The following is a 19,695-nucleotide window of genomic DNA, read 5'->3' on the forward strand; positions in this document are numbered from 1 at the left end:
AACTCAACAAAGAATATGCATGAAGGAAAATATATCAGACACTCTTTTTCCTCACAAGGACAACATAATAGTAACTCACCCTCATTGACAACAGATCTTTATTTACACTTAATGATTAAAAAGAAAGTGTGTCCATCTTTTCCCTTGACCTTATCATTCTGTCTGTCTCATGCATCAGACTGACTGGTCATTAGGGCCCATGGTGATGGGGTCATGTGACCTGAGACATCATTCATCGCTTCTCTGGATGGGACATTATGAGAGAAGGAGAGAGAGGGAGGGAGGGAGGGAGGCAGGCAGGGAGGGAGGGAGGGAAGGAGTGGAAAGGAGAACAGCTGTTACAGACAGTGAGCGTGACAGTTTGAGACAGAAAGACTGAAAACACACAGGAAATGTGAAAAAACGAGAAAGTAGCGTCATGAAATAAGAAAACACAGACAGTGGAAAAAGTGAAAGAGGAAACTCTTCTTGGAATGTATTCAACCCTGCCCTCTATTTCCCCTTTAATTTGTCTTTATGAAACCAACGTAATGGTATATGTCAATATATTTTTGTGGGCTAAATATAAAGAAAAGTCCAAGGCTAACTCACAGGAGGCTAAACAGATTCTAGTTTCTGGGGGACAAGAGGATGCCATGCATGCACCCGCATGACAAATGCACGACACAACAGAAACATGCACGCACATGCACACACACACCCACACGCACACATCCATCCATCCAGTTAGCCCATCAGTCACTATGATTCAGCAAAACCCAGACACAATTCCAGGAGTTGGGTGTGAGCCAGACGGCAGAGAAACCCTTTTGGCTCGCTCAGGAAGTCTGATGATTTTATAATCATCTTTAAAGAACGTGTGGAGGAGGACATCCTGCTAGGGATTAGCCATTTAAACCATTCTTTGAAAGAGGAATTCAAATCTCCAGAGTGCTTTATGACCTGGACCTGATAAATACCCCTCCCCCCCACCCTTCCAAAGGAAATGTTCAATGGTCACCAGTATGATACATTTATTTATATAAATATGCACACAAATGATTAAACAATGTACTTTTCTTTTCAGTCAAACGTCAGCGCATATTTCCAAGGATTACCACACATAAACGTACACAATGTATAAACAGGATATCCTCTGCAAACATGTGCACATTTGAAACCCTCCCTCATTAGTTGTAGTTTGTATTGACCTTATTTGCCACCAGATCCTTCATAGGAGTCTAGAAGTTAGCCTCCTGGTACTTTTCGCCGGCACCACCACTCCTGCCCTTGTACCACCAAACTGCAGATCAAAAGTAAATCTTCTTAATCTTCAGGAGATTTAGACAAATGCAGATTTGAGGAAGATGAAGAGGGACATGGAGGAAGAATCATTTCATTTTTAATCAATGGGCTATCGCCAAACCTAACCCTAGGAATATAGAAGGTTATGGACATGAATACAAATAAAACACCTAAATGTCTTAATGTAATACATAGATTCATGCATAATGTTAACATAGGGTCTATACTTGTTTAAGCAGCATATTTCTATCATCTGAAATGGCTAGGATAAAGACTTAAAAATTACACCTTTGGAAAAACAAGGTATACTTTGCCCCTCTGGTCAGCATTTCTGCATTCTTCATAAACTCCATAATGTAGCTTGTCTTGATCAAAGTCGCAGTCCAAAATAAATCAACCAAGGCAGCAATCCTGAACGAAAGACTTTGGGTCTTTGATTGTGGCTTTCCTTCCTCTTGAAAAAAAACTGACAACAGAAACCCCATATCTGATAAAAATTTTTCATAACTTCTCTCCCTGTTGAATGTTAACTGTGGAAACTATTTGATTGTTATTTAAGGCAATATTTATAAAAACCAGAAATCACACACTAAATCAGGCTTTGAAGGAGCACTGCGAAAAGATCAAAAATGTCCCTCAAATAGAACACATCAAAACAGAGACAAATAATCCCTTAAGATATCTTAGGGTGCTGTAGGTTAGATTCAAGATCCTTTATTTTAGTTTATTAGTTAGAATTGGCGCAGCCATATTTTAACCATTAAAGAGTGAAATGTTCAGTGATAATGCCTGTTTACAGTTTACGGCCCCTGACTCTGTATGAACCAGATTTGATTGAGGAATGCTCCCCACTAATTCCTGACCAACGAGGCCATTTGTTACCTGATCGGTTCAGGGAATCCATCTTGCCAGTTAATCACAGGTACGGGAAATGCAACGCTTCTCAATGGCGGAGAAACCTAGAAAGGTTCCTAAACCTTGCTATCCCCTGCCCCGTTCTCGTTGCCACATCTGACCTACAGCACCTTAACCCGGGCCCCTACTCGCTCTCCTCAATCTGACCTACAGCACCTTAACCCGGGCCCCTACTCGCTCTCCTCAATCTGACCTACAGCGCCTTAACCCGGGCCTCTACTCGCTCTCCTCACGGGGGTCCTCGCTCAGCGAGTAGATCTCCGACCGGTGCTTGTGCTTCTTTCTGTGCGTGCCGCTGACATGGGGCTGGAACAGGCGGCTGATGGTCTGCAGGCCCTTGAAGAGGTCCGCCTCCTCCCTGTCGGGTTGGCCCCGGGGCTCCTCCTGCTCCTCCGGGGCCAGTGTCGCCCTGGGCTCCCCAAGCAGATCCCTCACCGTCCCCGTCATCCCCCTGTGAAGGTAGTGGTACGCCCTCTTGCCGCAGTTGTCCCGGAGCCGGGCGTCGGCCCCGAACTCGCGCACCAGCATGCCCAGCACGAACTCCTGGTCGTGTAGCGCGGCGATGTGCAGCGGCGTGTAGCCCCCGTGCGTCCGGGCGTTGACGTCCACCTCAGCCCCCCTCTCCCGGGACACGCGGATCATCTTGGCCAGCATGTCGCTGTTGCCCCACTTTGCGGCCCAGTGGAGCGCGGTGAAGCCCGACATGAAGTCCCTCTTCTCCACCAGCTGGTTGTCCTGCAGCATGAGGCCGTACACCTGGCCCCACTGGCCCGCCGCCGACTTCACCAGCCACTCATGCTCCGTGGCCTCCAGGGGGACCGTGGAGGGGAAGCGGGGGTCCCGGACAGGTTCCTCCTGGGAGGGCTTGGTGATCTTCACCGCCCGCCCTAGCAGCGGCGAGCGGTGGCTTTGGGGGGTCCTCGGCTGCGGGCCCTTCAGGGCCTCTAGGGGGGCCGGGTTTTCTTCTTTGATGGGGTCATCTGAGATGCGATGGATCTCGGATTTTGTGTAGGTTGGGGGCGCCCTCAGAGGCAAGCCATATGATTTTCTGGGGTTGTGGCTTTGGGGGGTCTTCGGTGGGGTGCCCTTGAGGGCCTCTAGGGGGGGTGGGTTTCCTTCTTTGCTGGGGTCATCTGAGACGCATTCGAGGTTATGGATCTCGGTTGGGGGCGTCCTCAGAGGCAAGCCATAAGGCTTTCTGGGGTTGGGGACGTCAGTTTTTGAACCATGACCTATTTCGCAGTGAAAGGATTTTCGTAATTTCAAGTCTGAAAAGTTGGTCCTTTTCAACGCAAACTCTATGGCTGAGGCAGCAGAGTCTCTATCCAAGTGTAGTTCATTCTCTTCAGCGTTAGCAACAGCCGCAGGTGAGGTTGTTAATGGTTGTTGAGAAACAGAAGACGTCGAGCCGCCTCCTCCTACCTCGTCCCCGGGCTCCTCTGCTCTCTGGCGCCGCCCAGGTATGTGCACTCCTGCCTGGCGAGACTCGGAGCTTTCACTCTTTTCCACAGGATTTCCATGTTGATTCTCGGTTAATAAATGATGATACTTTGTTTTCAGCACGACGTACTTGACGTCATCGATCTCCTTCACCACGGCCAGGTGGTTGACGATGCGTTTGAAGAGATCCCTGTTGTGCTTCTTCGCCACGGGGTCGCTGGAGTCGAAGCAGCTCCTGAACCAGCCAAGTAAATCGGAGTTCTTCACTTTTCCATTACCCTCGATCAACAAGGACACCACCTTTTCCCGTGTAATCTCCATTATAGATGGTATAGGATACCATTAACAGGCGACAAGTGTTCAACTTTCTAGAAGTGCCAGCCTCACATACCTTGGTGGTGATTTAGGGATCGCTGGACTGCCCAGCCTACCTGGAGAGAGACCAGCCTACCTGATGTTTCCGGAAAGGTGCAGAGGTGGAAACTATTTGAATAAAATATGCGTGCATGGGCGTGTTGTGGTAATTAAAATGCAATAAATGTAAAATGTAATGTAAAAGTTGCCTTTATGACTTTATGATGATCCTTTATCTCGACCAATTCCTAGGCATTTTCTGCTCTCATATATGTTGTATCTAGTAGCCTATTTGTTCCCAATATTAAGACTTACCCTCACTTTCAATGTTAAACTTTTCAAATGTCAGAAAAGTCCAAAATTAGGCCTATATACTAAATGACTACATTGATATAATATGAAAGTTGTGTACACACATATATATAACATGTAATAGCCATTATGGATAATGAAAACACACCATCAAAGTCTTTAACAGTAGGCATGATAGGCCATATCATTTGATCCAAATTATTAAAATAAAAAAGTTAACAAAGTTAACTTCAGAGGTACGGGTGCAACATTTATTAAAGAGATGACCTTCTTCTCAAATCTCCCTAATATTGTATATTATCATGTTTCTCCAAAATAAACAGTAAACCAATGTATACGGATATAACCGTGTATATTGGGATGTTCTTAAAACAATACATTGTGTGTATGAGTAAAACAATTTATATTTTCCCTGGCGTTTGTTTTGCTCACTTTACTTATTGGCTTATAGGTGTATGGGGTTTAACGATGGTGACACAAAGCAGTTGCTGTGGTTAAAATTCAACTACAAATCCCAGCAGCGAGTAACAGGGACAGCCCAATTTTGGTTGGCTTTGGTTCCGGAAGTAAATTTCCCATTCATCTTTTCCTTCGACTTTTCTTAAAATCGTTATATAAAGAGTTCTAAGCCTGGAACCATGCCAATCAAGAAGTACAAGACTGTGTACATTATTTTTTCGAACGAGTGAAGGAACTGCTCATCACAAAAAGCATAGCATCGCAATGTTTACAATCCAGTAGTTTAGCGCGTTTCGTGCATCTTTTAACGTCAGCGCTCAGGTGTGCCGTCCGTAAATCTTGCCCCGGCCTGCAGAGGGAGGAGCGTGACATTCCTCCACCCGATGGGAATTTCCAGGAAGACGCCATGTTGGAGCCAGCGGCTGTACCCTTCTCCTCCCTGTCAGCAGCGAGACTCCTCTAGTAGTTCAGGAAGTCGCCATATTAGAGCCAGCAGCAGTACCCTCCTCCTCCTCCCTGTAAGCAGCGACCCGCCATATTGGAGCCAGTGGCCGTACCCTTCTCCTCCCTGTCAGCAGCGAGCCGCCATATTGGAGCCAGCGGCCGTACCCACCTACTCCCTGTCAGCAGCGAGCCTCCTCTAGTAGCTCTAGGAAACCCAGAGAGTGAGACGTGGGCTGCTCCCTTCGCCCTGTTCGGCTTAACAGCAACACAATACATTCCGCACCATGGCTGCCACGGACGTTGACATATTCTCAGTAAGTAATCATCACTGCGTGTTTCTCCTTTTTAAGGTCGTTTTCTGCGGCGTGATACGGTAGTACATTGGAATACCTGGTAGTTATTGATGAACGGTGTGGAAGAGGGGTTCGTAGCGCGGCTTAATCTGCTGTGAATGGAGTGAGCAGATCCTGTAATCATTGGTTTGTGCTCCTTCAGAAGAAGAATTTTCGTATTTTTGTTGGCAAATATCAGTCCCTCGCATCGCTGAGTCAATGTTCTGGATGCGTGGCAGATTTGCCATGCATTGTATGTTAACGCTGTGATCGTGGGAGCTTTACATACTGTGTGTATACTGTCCAGTAGCCTTTCCGTTCATGTTGCCATTCATGCTTTGAATGGCAATGCTCTCATCAGACACTTATTAGTTTGACTGTGAACACGCAAACGGTGTGAGGTTCTGTGGTTTTGTTACAACTTCCCGTAGAAGAGAAGGTGACATTTCATGGGCTCCATTTATCCCTTATAATGAATTGACAATACGTATGGTATTTAGCACGATCTACTGACATGAACAGCAAGCGTGCATGCCTGCACATCATTCAGTTGTCCCCACTTTACAAGTGGGGACATTGGGATATCCAGCTACTATGACATAATGAGGAACACGATATGATTGTGTGAATTAATATTCCGAAGCTTGTCGTTTGCTAGTTTGAATATCTCTCACACACGCACAGACATACATACATACATACATACATACATACATACATACATACATACATACATACATACATAGTTGTTTATGTATACATACTTGCATACATAATGTATCCTCAAAGGATTAAGCCGGTTTGCTTTGGCCCCAGGTTAATTGTTGACATTGTACAGAATTCTAACATTAACATCATACATTCTTACTATGTGCCTCAGTCTCTACGTTTTTGAGCATTCACAGTGGTGGGTGAACACAAAATCTAAACTTGTGGATTTGTTCGGCTGTGGGAACTGTTGGAGACAGGGTTGGTTGCAGTTTATATGCGCTCACCTGGTCGGGACAAAACAGATATACAGCTGTGGGTGTTGCTAAACACTCATCCACTGACACAAAAGGATTATGTGCAAACACCAGTAAACTACATCACTGGGTATAAGGAAGTCTCCCAGGACTGGGAATGTAGAAAGATCATACAATGGTAACGTATTGATGCAGGGATTGGTTACGTGCAGACTCGGAGAAGATTAGGAGTCTGCATGTGAAGTGGAATGTTGTGAATGAAGTGGAACCAGCTATACAGAGATCTGTGGAAACGGACCCTAATTTAACAAAATGGTGGTTTTCTCCTGATACTGCTTGCAAATATCTGTCTAGCATATGTTGACTTCAATACTTCAAGCCGTCAAGCTTTTTTTTGTTGTCTTGTTGTCTACTGCTTTAATCGTTGCATGAAAAACCTTCAACCAATATTTACATCAATGTAATTATTTCATTTAACGTTTTTTTCATGAAATACAGCTGAATGATGCATTTTGCAGACCTAAGGATGAAGAAAGAAAACAATGGGTGAAAAACCAAATGAGCCCTAGCTTCGTCCCTTCAGGGCACCGGTTGATTGTGTTGAGCAGTCAATGAGGATGTTCGGTTGGTTGAGTGCGGCCCCACGTCAATTATATCAGGTCATGGTTGTTGTCAGCCAGCGGGGCTTAGAGTAAATACTTTTGAGGCAGGACAGGAGAGAGACGGTCAATGTACACACAGTGGTTTACAAATAGAGAAAGATGGAGGCAGAGATACCTCAATGTTTACAGAGCGAGAGATGGGGGCTATGGTTATATAATTGCACAGCCAATGGCTCCTCTAGCATGTAACATGCTCAGTGACCCCTGAGAACATTGCATGCGCACCATAACGCCAGCCAAATTAGTAACATCAAACTGCTGGAAGGTGAGAAATTCAAACTATGAATATACGCTGAATATGCTACTTTTGTAAAGGTGATGCATTAAAAGTGATGTTCCTCTAATTAATTGAAACTGATTATAGGCCCAGGCCTGTGACATTGATCTATGAAGCATCAGAATATCTTTTTATTCCTGTATGCCTAACTGATGAACTGAAATTTCGACTTCTAATTTCATGTGTTTGGGTCAATATTTACTTGTTTCATTTACAAATTAGGCAAAGAATGTTTATGAAAGTTGATCATTAATCAGTGAGGGGACGGGGAGGGATGCAAAACAGACTTTATGTAGTTGCATCTCCTTCAAATCGAATTATTTTACCACAGAACAAAGATTTGCTCAAGAAAACCTACTTGGTATATTTAGAATATTCATTATTATGTTACGGTAGAATAATTGTTCCGCAATGTACTACAAAGCAAGGCCATGATGACACAATGGACATGCCCCTAGCATGACAATCATACATAGCATCAGGGTTCCTGTTCCTACGGCCTGGCTCTGTAAGGGCCAGGGTGTTTTAGTCAGTAGGTCAATGCTAAAGAACAAAACTATAATTATTATAAATAGACCTGAAGTGGGTGACTGTATTGACTTAATTTTCGACATTTATCTTTTAACTAACTATCTGTCTCTTTGACACTAAAATCACCCATTGGCTTTCCTTGTATCTAAGTTTTAAAAGCGGTGTTCCCACCAATACACATTAACTCAGGCCAAGTTCAGCTCAATATTATTGTATTGTCCCGTTCGGGAGTCGCAACGGGGTGAATGCGACCACACAGTAGCCCAACAGAAAAAAACACTACAGTAGCGCTAGGCAGTGATCATTACATGCTTGGCACCAGCTGACCTAGCCAAAGGCAGCTGATATTAATTCTTTATCATTTTTTGTTAACCTAGAAAGCTTTTTTTATCAGACCTTCTACCTCATGACATTTACGGTTTGAAGCCACACCTTATTGGCGTAAACAAGGCGTGTCCCTGTTGTGTCCTCAGGCGGTGAGTCGGCCTGCGTGCGGACTCCCTCCCTGTCCTCCCTGACTCAGGTGTAAAGGACGAGCTGTGTGTTTAGAAAGGCTCATGACGGATGAGTTCACTGCTGTTCTCTAGGGAAAAGCCGGGCGTCCTCTTCTGTTGATGACGGCTTTCTTGTTCTCCCGGTTTAGTTCGGGTGACGGATTGCACGAGTGTGTGTGTGTGCGTATGTGCATGCGCGTGTGTGTGTTTGATGTATAAATGGAGATGGATTTTTTTTTTTCATCTTTCGTCTCTTCATGGATGACTAAATAGCGACCATCTGCAATGCCAGTATCTATAATTCTGGCTAACTGCTGTCTGATGGGGAGATGGAGGGCTTATTTACCTTTGAGCTTTGGCGTAGTGTTATTGAGAACCTGTCACAACCTGTATTGTTTAATGTTCGAGGTAGTGTAAGAAGAATGATTTGCTCTCTGGATACAAAATATATTGGGTTGTTTTGCAGCCAAGCTGTTCCATGCAAAAACGTTTCATCTACCAGCAGCTTCACTCATTGGAAATGGCAAGTCATTGTACAACAAGGTTTTTTTTTTACTCTTATATGTTTGGCCATTTAAACATATAACATTTATTTAAGCCAATATGATGGTCAAGAGATACGAAGGACAACACAAAGCCATGAATGAAATGTAGTGGCAAATGAAAAGGGAGACGGTAGGGGAAGGACTGGCTCAACTCTTAGGCCTGTTTGCTGTTGTTATTGCTGCTCTTAATGTGCAATGTATTGCTGCGCTCAAGCAGCGCACTGGGCCCGCCATGTGGGGCTATTAACGCTCATTGACTTGAAGTGAATTGACACTGGGGCTGTGATGACGCTCGCACTAGATATGGATTTCTGCCTCTGGACAATGTCAGTTCATGTCACATTTAGACCGTGGCTTCAGACTCACCAGGCTCTGTTGCTGACTCACTCGTGTGTGGAACTCGATGGCTGTTATGTGAGCACGCCGGTTTGTTATCATGTCTTTACGACAAATTGTGTTGGCCTGTTTTTGGATGTGGGACTGTCCCTATTTAAGGGCTAGGTATATTTGCCATCAAAATTAATTGTCACATTATACCAAATACCAATAGATGTAGAATAGAGTTTTGTTTGTTTGTCCCTCTCTGCTCCAAATGGCTTAATAAGACCATAAGACTGTGATGAAAACCGAACAACCAGGAAATGCTTTGTTCAGCCATATAACACTAGAAGCACAGTTCATAGGTTAGGAAGGAACTGAAAGGCCAGCAGCTGGATAGATGGATGGATATTAAAACAGGAAGAAATGTATCTGTGCTTGTTTATATTTATAATGTGTGTGTGTATGGGTGTGGATGTGTTTGTGTGTGTGCGCAGTAATGTCTGATCCATAAGGATAACAAGGGCAGCTAGGTTTAGACTGCCTGGCCTTTCTATAGCCCTACACATATTTATCAACATCTCACAATTATTTTGGATGGTTACAGTGATGCATCAATCAGGTCCTTGATTGTGTCATAGTCACAACAAGATGTCGGTGGGTCTTATATATAGAATAGTCGATTTTACAAGGATAAAATCTATTGTCTGAACAGAAGCTGCTGGTGTTTCGTGTGTCATTTCACTGCCGGGGTGCTTTCCACAGTCGACCGTGACCCTTTGACCACGACTACACTGTGTAGGGTTTGCTGGCCTGCTAAGATCCCGTGTCAAACGATCGAAGAACGTGTGAAAATGAATGTCATGCGAGAAGAAACTATGCTGGTTTCACGTAATGTTCACTTCAACGTGCCTCTAACAGAGGAAGTGGATTATCACTCGAATGGCTCAGACTCTGCTACCAACATCCATGCAGATGTTTTCAGAGTACTGTTCATTCAGTATTTATTCCAAAAGATCTGTTATTGGTGCCCGGTGATCTGCTGAAGTAAAAAAAAAAAAAGTAGTCTGCTTAATGGCCATTGTCTCCAAGTTGTCTGCCTTATGACCATTCTAACAACTTTAGCCAGAAATATACCAAAAGTTTGGACGGAAATGCATGTAAAACGTCCCCTAAAAAGTGCATCAGCTGGAAAAAATGATCCATTTAATTGTATTCCTCTGCTTACACTTCAAAAGAGACTGGGGAACGCTAGCTCGTGTCTGTCTAGCCATTGCTCTCTAATGCAGCTCTGGGGCGGCCTGCCTCCACTGACATCAGCCTTCAGGTATGCAGCAGCACCCTCACAGGCAATGGCTGCAGCAGCTGCTGCTTCACACTCGGCCTCTCTTCCTGCTCCCCGGTGTCTGAGCTCATCTCTCCCTCCAGTCATGGATCATCAGATAAGGGAACCAAGTTTGTGAAGAACAAAAAGAGGATCCTTGAGTTTTTTTATTGGTTTTTAAGAGCAGCTCAGTGTTTCAGGGTGGAATGTGGTCGGCTGTAGTATTATATTATGTATGTATTTTGACAAAGTAGTCCATACTAAAAATATTTCCACGTTTCATTCTCTGAAGCAGCTCAATGTGGGGAACACCCCCGGCCACATTCCACTGGTGAAACAGGAAGAGACCTAGAGTCAAACTCGCACACGATCAGGTTAATTTGTTATGTTGAAGCATTACACTTGAAGCCAGCATAAACCCACTAAGACTATTTTGGAAACCTGTTAATACTCTGATGAATCAGAAGCACGCAGGGTTGGGCGGAGGTGTTCAACATGTGTGGGATATGTGTGAGTGCTTTGACGTGCGTTAGCGTTGGAATGTCAATGTTTGGGCCGCGATGCTCGTGGCTCCATCTCCCCCAGTCAGGCCCCCCAGCACCTCTAGCACCCAATCCAACAACAGGATGGGTGAAGGTTTGTTATGCTTCAACCTGATCTAACAGCTGTCCTCTGTCTGTCTTCTCCACCTAGAATGAGGAGAAGCGCAACCTCAACCTGGGGGGCCATGTTGGGTTCGACAGCCTGCCCGACCAGCTGGTCAGTAAATCGGTCACACAGGGTTTCTGCTTCAACATCCTGTGCGTAGGTAAGTGACCACGGTAAAACAAGGTGTCTGTAATAAGATCATAAGACTGATGGAAACCCAATAACCAGGAAATGCTTTGTTAAGCCATATGACACTAGAATCAAGTGTGTGTGTGTGTGTGTGTGTGTGTGTGTGTGTGTGTGTGTGTGTGTGTGTGTGTGTGTGTGTGTGTGTGTGTGTGTGTGTGTGTGTGTGTGTGTGTGTGTGTGTGTGTGTGTGTGTGTGTGTGTGTGTGTGATTACCTCCCCGCTAAGAGATATCCTATACCCTTCAATGGATGCAAAATGTATTTTTGATTCAATGATGATCAGATATGTATCATCTGTCAGTGATGGGGACACGCCCTGTGTAATCTGAATAACACGGCCTGTACTATGTACTGTGCTGTAGTGATTGCTCAAAAGGAATGTCACGCTAAACATCAACAAAGGCTGGTCTGAACCTCATGACTATAAATACCTCCATGGCGCTTCTCCCTTCAAACCGTCATTAGCGAGCCCCCCCAGAAGTGCAGCGTTGTTTTGTACGACGTCGACATGAAACAAACGTGTGCTGCAGGCCCTCCAGTGCTGTTGGAGCAATAAACACACTTGTCTATAAATTGATGAATGACCCCCCCCCCCCCCCCCCCCCCCCCCCCTTCCCGATCCAGTGACTAGCTCGCTCGCTTCCCCTCCTGAACATCATCCCTCATACTTCCTCATTCTATCTGTTTCGTATCCCTCTCTCATCTGTCTTGTTCTTTCATTTTTTATTTGTCTGTCTTTAAATTCAATGGGGTAGCTCTGGCACTTGCATAACAGACATAATTAAAATCCATAACCATGAGGGATCAATGATGCAGAACACTGTGTAGATCAATGAGCAGTGGCTCTGATAAACAAAGGTAGATAAAACCGCCTTGTTCTTATACATTGTCATTTGGAATTTAAATTTCAAAGTGGAAAATGTTGGATTGAAGTATAATAGGTTTTTAATCATCCTAACCGATTGCAGAAATCGATGTATATTGACGGAGGTGAATCTCTAAGTAATTAAGATACTTCAGGCCTTGACATTAAGCTATTTAAGGCACTTGCCGAAAGGGCCTGCAAAGCTGTCAAACCAGCTAGTCCAACAGAAGAAACTAGGGCCTCAAAATTAATTAATTAATATATTCATATAGGGCCTACTACAGCAATCAGAACGACAACATTTATTTTTATTGATTTTTGGTGTATGTTTCAAACTATTAATTGCATCCCGATTCGCTATAATCCAAAATTATTAACAAATAATCACCTGCAGTAAGTAACAGCCCACCATCGGCAACTACTACAGCAATCAGAATGACAAAATGTATTTTTATTGATTTGTGGTGATTTCTTTCCAGAAACAATTCCACGTGAAGTCTGTAGGCTGTAGTTTCTAGACCCTAAAACAGATAGCAGCCGGAACCTGTTCTCGCACAGCTACGATAGCAACATGTTGTTGTGATTTTTGACGATGCAGTGTCCTAAACTGTCCTCAACAGACTACACCTGTAATGTAGTGAAATTGTATTGATGAATCCGTGCGGGGCAGCCAAAACCGCAATCGGTTAACTTTTACCCACTGTCAAGACGGACCCACGGAAACTTCCTTCATTTATTTATTTCCGTTACATTAACCTTGCACTTGGCCAGTTTTCGGAGGTTGAAGGAATATAAAGAAAGGGACTTTTTCTTCTATTCCGTATGTGGCGGTTGGCTGTACGGAAGTGACTGAACACAAATTATTGTTATGATTCTTATTCTGCTGTTTTACCGAAAACCGATGCACAGCGCTGTAGGAAGTTCCGCTCCCGCGATGATGGAGGACGTTTATTTTGTAGGCCTATTTAGTGTATTTTCAAAAAAAAACTACATGTCACATTTAAGCTGCCCGATCACAGAGTTCACCTGCCACGGCAACCGTTAATGTCGAGGCCTGTACTTCATCGAAGTACACTTGTTGCATAAATAACCCCCTAATCCTGCGTTTCCCACTCTGGTACACAGGCGAGACGGGCATCGGCAAGTCCACGCTGATGAACACGCTGTTCAACACCATGTTCGAGAACGAGGAGGCCAGCCACTACCAGAACAGCGTCTACCTCCGGCCGCGAACCTACGACCTGCAGGAGAGCAACGTGCACCTCAAGCTCACCATTGTAGACACGGTGGGCTTCGGTGACCAGATCAACAAAGAGGACAGGTGAGGACCCTGCCTTGAATACCATTATTATAATGGGTTATGATGATGCTGTTGACTGTTTCCAATCACTATTCTGCCATTAGGTTGATCGCTTTCCATCCAAAGCTCATTATGTGGGCTGTGGACAACGGGGATCGAACCCCGTAACCCATTGCACTATCCTGCACTGAAGAGAAGCTGATTCAAAGTGCCTGGGAGCTTAGATCTGAGAGTTGTAGAGAGCGAGAGCAGTAGAGAGCAGGATTTTGAATCTTTTTCAATCATTTGAATCAACCAAAACATGTTCCCTCCTTCTCAACTCCGTCCCTCCCTACGTTTCCCGCCATTGAGAAGTGTAGCATTTCATGCATCTGTGATACAAATTAACTAATCAGGGAACTGAGGCCATTATTGGTCAGAAATGAGCGGGGAGCGGCCAGAAAGACTGCAGGCGCAGTCAACCAGAGCAGATATTCTCACAGCTTATCTCGCATAGCTGTCGGATGGCTATGGGATTTCTTAGAAATTAGACTCAAATAGCATCTCTTAAATCTGACACACAGCACCTTTTAATTGTATCGTCTTGTGAAAAGACCCGGCCGGCACCATTGTGGTGATTCCCAATGCAATTGGGAATTCGAAAGCCAAACATGGACTCCAGTGGTAAGGCCGTGGGGAGGTGTGTCTTTCTTCATTCCTTCATTATTCTATCTCTCTAAATGGGATGGATGAGGCGCTGTGGTGTCCCAGGCTCCGGGCTGGAATGCTTGGCCTGAGCTGAAGGCCTGGGACTGTCTCTGAATGTTCTCAGCTCTCTCGGGGCGACCCAGCTGGTCTCTCACGCCCTCTCGTCGCCCTGTGCCTCAGCCTCCAGCCTCCAGCGCAGACGCTCATAAGTCATTACGAGAAAAGGGGGACAAAAGGGCTACCGGTTTGTAAAGTAATCCTGAAATTCCCCTCGAAAGGTTGGGCAAAAAATTGTGTTCCAATGCAAAGATTTGCACTTCAGTTTATAGTGAAAACTGTAATAGTTGGCCTAGAATTGTCTGAAAATACCAATATTCCCACATATATAACATTAATGGCTAGATGTTAAAGTTTATAAATGTTTTATTATTGTGTGCCTTTTGTTAATGAACAGCCACGAGTCCAAATAAACATGCATTTCGGACAAGAGACTTTAAAGTCTTTAAAGTCAAAAGCTTGCCGCAAGTTTAGTTAGGTTATGAAATAGGAATTAAAACTCATTTAATATTACCGTTTTTTTTTTTTTTACTGGTTGCTGTGGGCCTGTGGAATGTGTGCAGAGTCTCTGGGGGAGAGAAAGGATCAGGAAACGTCCCTCAACAAAAACAAACGGGCTGTGGTGTCTCTGCATCAACTCAAATACAACTCCCCTTTTAAAGCATCACTCTCCTCACTCATCATTTGTTGTCGTTTCTCTCGTGCTCCATTATGCGTTCATTCCTCCCAACCGCGTGTTCAACAACACAGAGGAAAGACCAGTCAAACGACATGGCTTTGCGGCCTATGTGTTCCCCAACGCTACATCCTCACTCTTGGGCGGCACGTGGCTCAGGAGGTAGAGTAGGTTGGCTCGATACCCGTAAGGTTGCTAGAGTGTCGAGGTGTCCCTGAGCAAGACGCCTCACCCTGACTGCTCCGGATGAGCTCGCTGTCGCCCTGCGTGGTTGACTGTGTGAATGAGTGCAAGAACGGGTGGGAAATATTGTAAAGTGCTTTGAGTGGCCACTGGTTAGAAAAGCGCTGTATAAATGCAGTCCATTTATCTTTCACACTTTGACCGACCGAGCGCCTGCTTCTCGCACACAGCTACAAGCCCATCGTGGACTACATCGACACCCAGTTCGAGAACTACCTGCAGGAGGAGCTGAAGATCAAGCGATCGCTCTTCAACTACCACGACACGCGCATCCACATCTGCCTGTACTTCATCGCCCCCACGGGCCACTCCCTCAAGTCCCTGGACCTGGTCACCATGAAGAAGCTGGACAGCAAGGTACACACACACAGACACACGGACACAGACACACACAGTGTGTGTGTCTGTGCGCTTTGAACTCCCGGCGTTTCCTCAGAGCAGCCGTGTGAAAACGTCCCATCGGGTTGAACTCTTGGTTATTGAAGCTCTCACAGGTCCAATCTTATGCCTTGTGTTTTCCTAGAAACAACCAAAGATGTCTATGGAAAATCCTGTATATTTTGGTAGCCTAGCAACCGAATGCGCTCTCCTTTGCTACTCGGGCTGTACGGTTTGATCTGTGTCCTGTACTAGGCGAGTACACCTCCCGGGGTCCAGTCTGTGTGTCTTCTCACACATGCATACATACATTACATTACATTACACACACGCACATGGATGCATAACATTATACACACACATGCATTCATTACACACATGCACGCATGTACACACATTACACATGCATACACACATTACATTACACACACAAACACATTACATTACATAAATATAAACACATTTCACCATATACATTACACAAATGTTATTCCCATTGTCTGGGAAGGGCGGTTTTAACGTTGATGAAAGCTCCCTCCACTCTCTCACTGCAGACCGTGTGTGTTTCACTTGGAGCTGTGATGCGGGCTGATCTGTTTGCCAGGATGTGGATGGTGGATAGTGTGTCCCCAAAGAATATATATAAAAAAAAAAGATAAAGAAAAATAGATAAAAAGGGGGGTCTGGAGAATGTAGGAATTTGTCAGGATCCCTTTGTTATGGGTTTCATGAAGGTTTAATAACACTTGTTTGCCAGGATTAACAACCGACTGGAATGTATGTATGTATGTATATGTATGTGTGTGTGTGTGTGTGTGTGTATATATATATATATATATATATATATATATATAAAAAATATGTTTTTTTTGCTTATTTTGGCTTTGTATTCATGGTCAAATGTATAACTTTTAACTATGCGTGAAGAGACTTTTGGATTCGGGTTTTAGAGTGCGGAGGGTTTTGAATAGCTCTTACCGGCCATGTGCATGTTTGGTTTTGTAGCGGAGAGAGAGAAGCCACGTCCAGAAACGTATGGTACAATAATCCAGGAACATTGTTTGCCGTCAGCTGTGTGGCTGGAGGGCGTCCTTATAGTATTTTTTCTTGACGGCAATAGTACTTCATTCAAATGTGGACTTTGTGCATTATCATCACTGATGATAATGCATGGATAGCATTGACAATACAGGGTACTACCCGCAGAGATGTGGCCCTCGAAAATGATAAGTTAAAGCCTTCAAAGGCATTAAAAAGTATTCTAAATGCATTTTATTTTCATTGGTCTTATATTTTTTAGGGCTTTGGTCTTTTGTTTTTCAGAGCTGTCGCGAGAGGAAAATAATAAACCTCAAAGCACAAAATGTCAAACTTTCTAAGTAGATATTTATTTGCTGTGTTGACCACAGGCATAGCTTGGTACGCATGCTGGATACTTTAGTTGGCAGACAAGGAGCACTGCTGAGTTAAGGTTGAGAACTGTCGTTTACCGTTATGCCATTGGTCCGTGAAGTTGGTACTAGATGTTGTTTTAAGATGTATTAACACATCTTAAATTGAACTAGTTGAAACCTACAGATGCCCTGGCCTGTAGTAAAAATGATAAACGGTACTATTGACAAATGTATACTAACAGTACATTTCCCCTGGTGTTGATGTATGGAAGAGAGAGAGAGAGAGAGAGAGAGAGAGAGAGAGAGAGAGAGAGAGAGAGAGAGAGAGAGAGAGAGAGAGAGAGAGAGAGAGAGAGAGAGAGAGAGAGAGAGAGAGAGAGAGAGAGAGAGAGAGAGAGAGAGAGAGAGAGAGAGAGAGAGAGAGAGAGAGAGAGAGAGAGAGAGAGAGAGAGAGAGAGAAGGTCATCGTTTGGCTGTTTGTTGCCTCTCCTACGTCCTGCTGCACAGTGGGCTACAATGGTGCACAGACGCTGTTTGTTGCTCAGCATTCTTGTGTGGTGGCACATTTGTTTTTGCTCAACATGGCCAATAATCAGCACAAGGTCCACAGTTTTAGAGTTACGTTTATTTTACATTAAGTTGCTTCAGGTGTTAATAATTTAATTGGTTAGAAATGCCATAACCCTCCGTCAGCTTTTAGTGAATGGAATACTCTTTGAACATACCTGTTCTGGTTGGCTGAGCCTACGCCGTGACAACCAGACCTTCGGACCATTTCTGACCAATCAGGGTATCTCAACCCTGAGTGATTTATGGGAATTCAATTCTCTTTACAACTTTCAAATCGCGCCTTTAGTGACTAGCCAGCCAACAGTTCAGCTTGTGACTTCTGATGCAGTGAGTGATGTCAAAGAGACCGCAGCAGATGGCCAGGTCACCAGCCAAGTTTCAGAACCACGGGCGGCCCGCTGTCCCTGAATGTCTCAGGGACCCGGCCAACAAAAATAACTAAACCTCAGTAACTGGGCTGTCGGCTAATAACTGCACTACTCTTCCGCTTCCGATTTCAAAGTTTCCTCCACTAAATCGTATGTTTGAAATGGTATGCAGCGTATCCTGAGGCTTTTTAATCTGCCATTTATTTTCATTACTTAAGCCAGCCTTGTTCAGCAACCATTACTGTACTGTACTTACTGTACGTCCACACCAGAAGCGAATTGAGCGTCCAAATCGCCGGAAGTCATTCACTTTCTATGGGCAAGAGCGACCAAAGCGACCAACGCTACCAGCGGCCAAAGTTCAGCGACCAGAGCATGGACCAGAGCGTCAAAAGAAAGTTGAAAACTTTTTAACTTTATGCAAATGACTATGACGCGCTTCAGCGGCCAAACACTGACAGCCAATCGGAATGTAGACGCTCTTCGCTTGCGTGGATCCCAGGGAACACCGGCAGGCACTTTGGTTCCTACCTACCTTTATTCACTCACTGAACAAATTGTCGGCTGATATATTAATCGCGGCTGTAACTGGGCACCCGGTGTTGTACGACCCAACCCTTTTTCAGTTCAGAGATCGAAACGCCGTAGTGGTTTGGATACCAAGTGATGATAAGCGGGAGTATTTATACATCTAGAACGTTCGTATTTAAGCGGGAATCATTTTCATTTGCTCTCCATGCCACCAATCTAACCAACCAATCGCGTGTAGCATGCTTTAAACAAAACCAAAAAAGTTTTTGAAATCGTCACATAAACAAACTAATCGACAAGACGAGGGATAGGCTACATGACAAGGGATATATCTCTTGTCTTTTTTTTTTTTTTTGTCCCTCTATTCCCCACTATTCACGGAGCCTGAAGTGAATAATTGTTAATTAAATAGTCTAGATAGATAGATAGCCTCGTCAAGTCTTTATTAATACCAAACGACACAAATCGTCGGGAATCCATTTAGGTGGTTCGGCCCACACAGGACAGTAGCCTACAAGACCACACAGAACAAGTCTCACTGGACATACACACAATACATCACATTAAAACTAGACACGCGTTGATAGATAGATAGATAGACAGATAGGCCTAGATAGATAGATATGTTTCATTATTTGCCTTGCAGAGCCAACCAGTCCTGTGCTCGTATGCAAATTAGCCATGTGCGCCAATGTCTATTTGTTTTGAGTGCGACGAATGAGTGCAGATCATGATTTGCAGATCAGTGAAACATATTTTAATTAGCCTACTACAGCACGCAGGGTTTTTTGTTCTCGGTTGTAATTAGCCTACATTTTAGGAGTTGTTTTATATTGGGGGAATCACTGTCCTACTTGTTGTCGAAGCACTTTATCCAACAAGCAAAACCGTCTCGGCAATATGGCCAAAGTGTATGGGAGTTCACTCTTTGATATGGCTGTCTATACTAAAAGCATACGGCTCCTTTAGATGCGTCTGCATAATTTAATTGTACATCATGAGCGACTTGAGCGACCAAAGCGAACAGAAATATTCGCAGCGAAAATTTGTGAGCGACTCCTGGTGTGGACGTACAGACTCACTAGGGCAGATCTCTTTAAACCTATACGTTAAGGAGTGTTTACTCCAGCTAAG

At 44.4% G+C, this 19,695-nt stretch overlaps 2 protein-coding genes across 3 annotated transcripts in view; one reads left to right on the forward strand and one right to left on the reverse strand.

Moving 5' to 3' along the window:
* Positions 1-996: 996 nt before the first annotated feature.
* On the reverse strand, positions 997-4,105 carry sowahaa (sosondowah ankyrin repeat domain family member Aa). Its single transcript, XM_030362226.1, has 2 exons — positions 2,393-4,105; positions 997-2,346 (listed from the first exon to the last, which is right to left on the reverse strand). The coding sequence occupies exon 1, from the start codon at positions 3,958-3,960 to the stop codon at positions 2,416-2,418; it is 1,545 nt and encodes a 514-aa protein (XP_030218086.1). The 5' UTR covers positions 3,961-4,105; the 3' UTR covers positions 997-2,346; positions 2,393-2,415.
* A 1,081-nt stretch (positions 4,106-5,186) lies between these two features.
* The window catches only part of septin8a (septin 8a), a 36,229-nt gene continuing 21,720 nt past the window's right edge, over positions 5,187-19,695 (forward strand). Inside the window, exons 1-4 of one of the 2 annotated variants that reach the window (XM_030362227.1) lie at positions 5,187-5,522; positions 11,350-11,464; positions 13,483-13,678; positions 15,491-15,677. In XM_030362227.1, the coding sequence (XP_030218087.1) occupies positions 5,493-5,522; positions 11,350-11,464; positions 13,483-13,678; positions 15,491-15,677 (528 nt within the window). In that variant the 5' untranslated portion in view covers positions 5,187-5,492. The remainder of the gene's footprint in view (positions 5,523-11,349; positions 11,465-13,482; positions 13,679-15,490; positions 15,678-19,695) is intronic. The other variant, XM_030362228.1, reaches the window with a different exon arrangement.

Source organism: Gadus morhua, chromosome 7 (assembly GCF_902167405.1).
Source record: "Gadus morhua chromosome 7, gadMor3.0, whole genome shotgun sequence".
Lineage (NCBI taxonomy): Eukaryota > Metazoa > Chordata > Actinopteri > Gadiformes > Gadidae > Gadus > Gadus morhua.

What these genes read in the sequence shown, in the direction of transcription:
- sowahaa (XM_030362226.1), bottom strand. Translation starts at nt 3,960, where the DNA reads ATGGAGATTACACGGGAAAAGGTGGTGTCCTTGTTGATCGAGGGTAAT.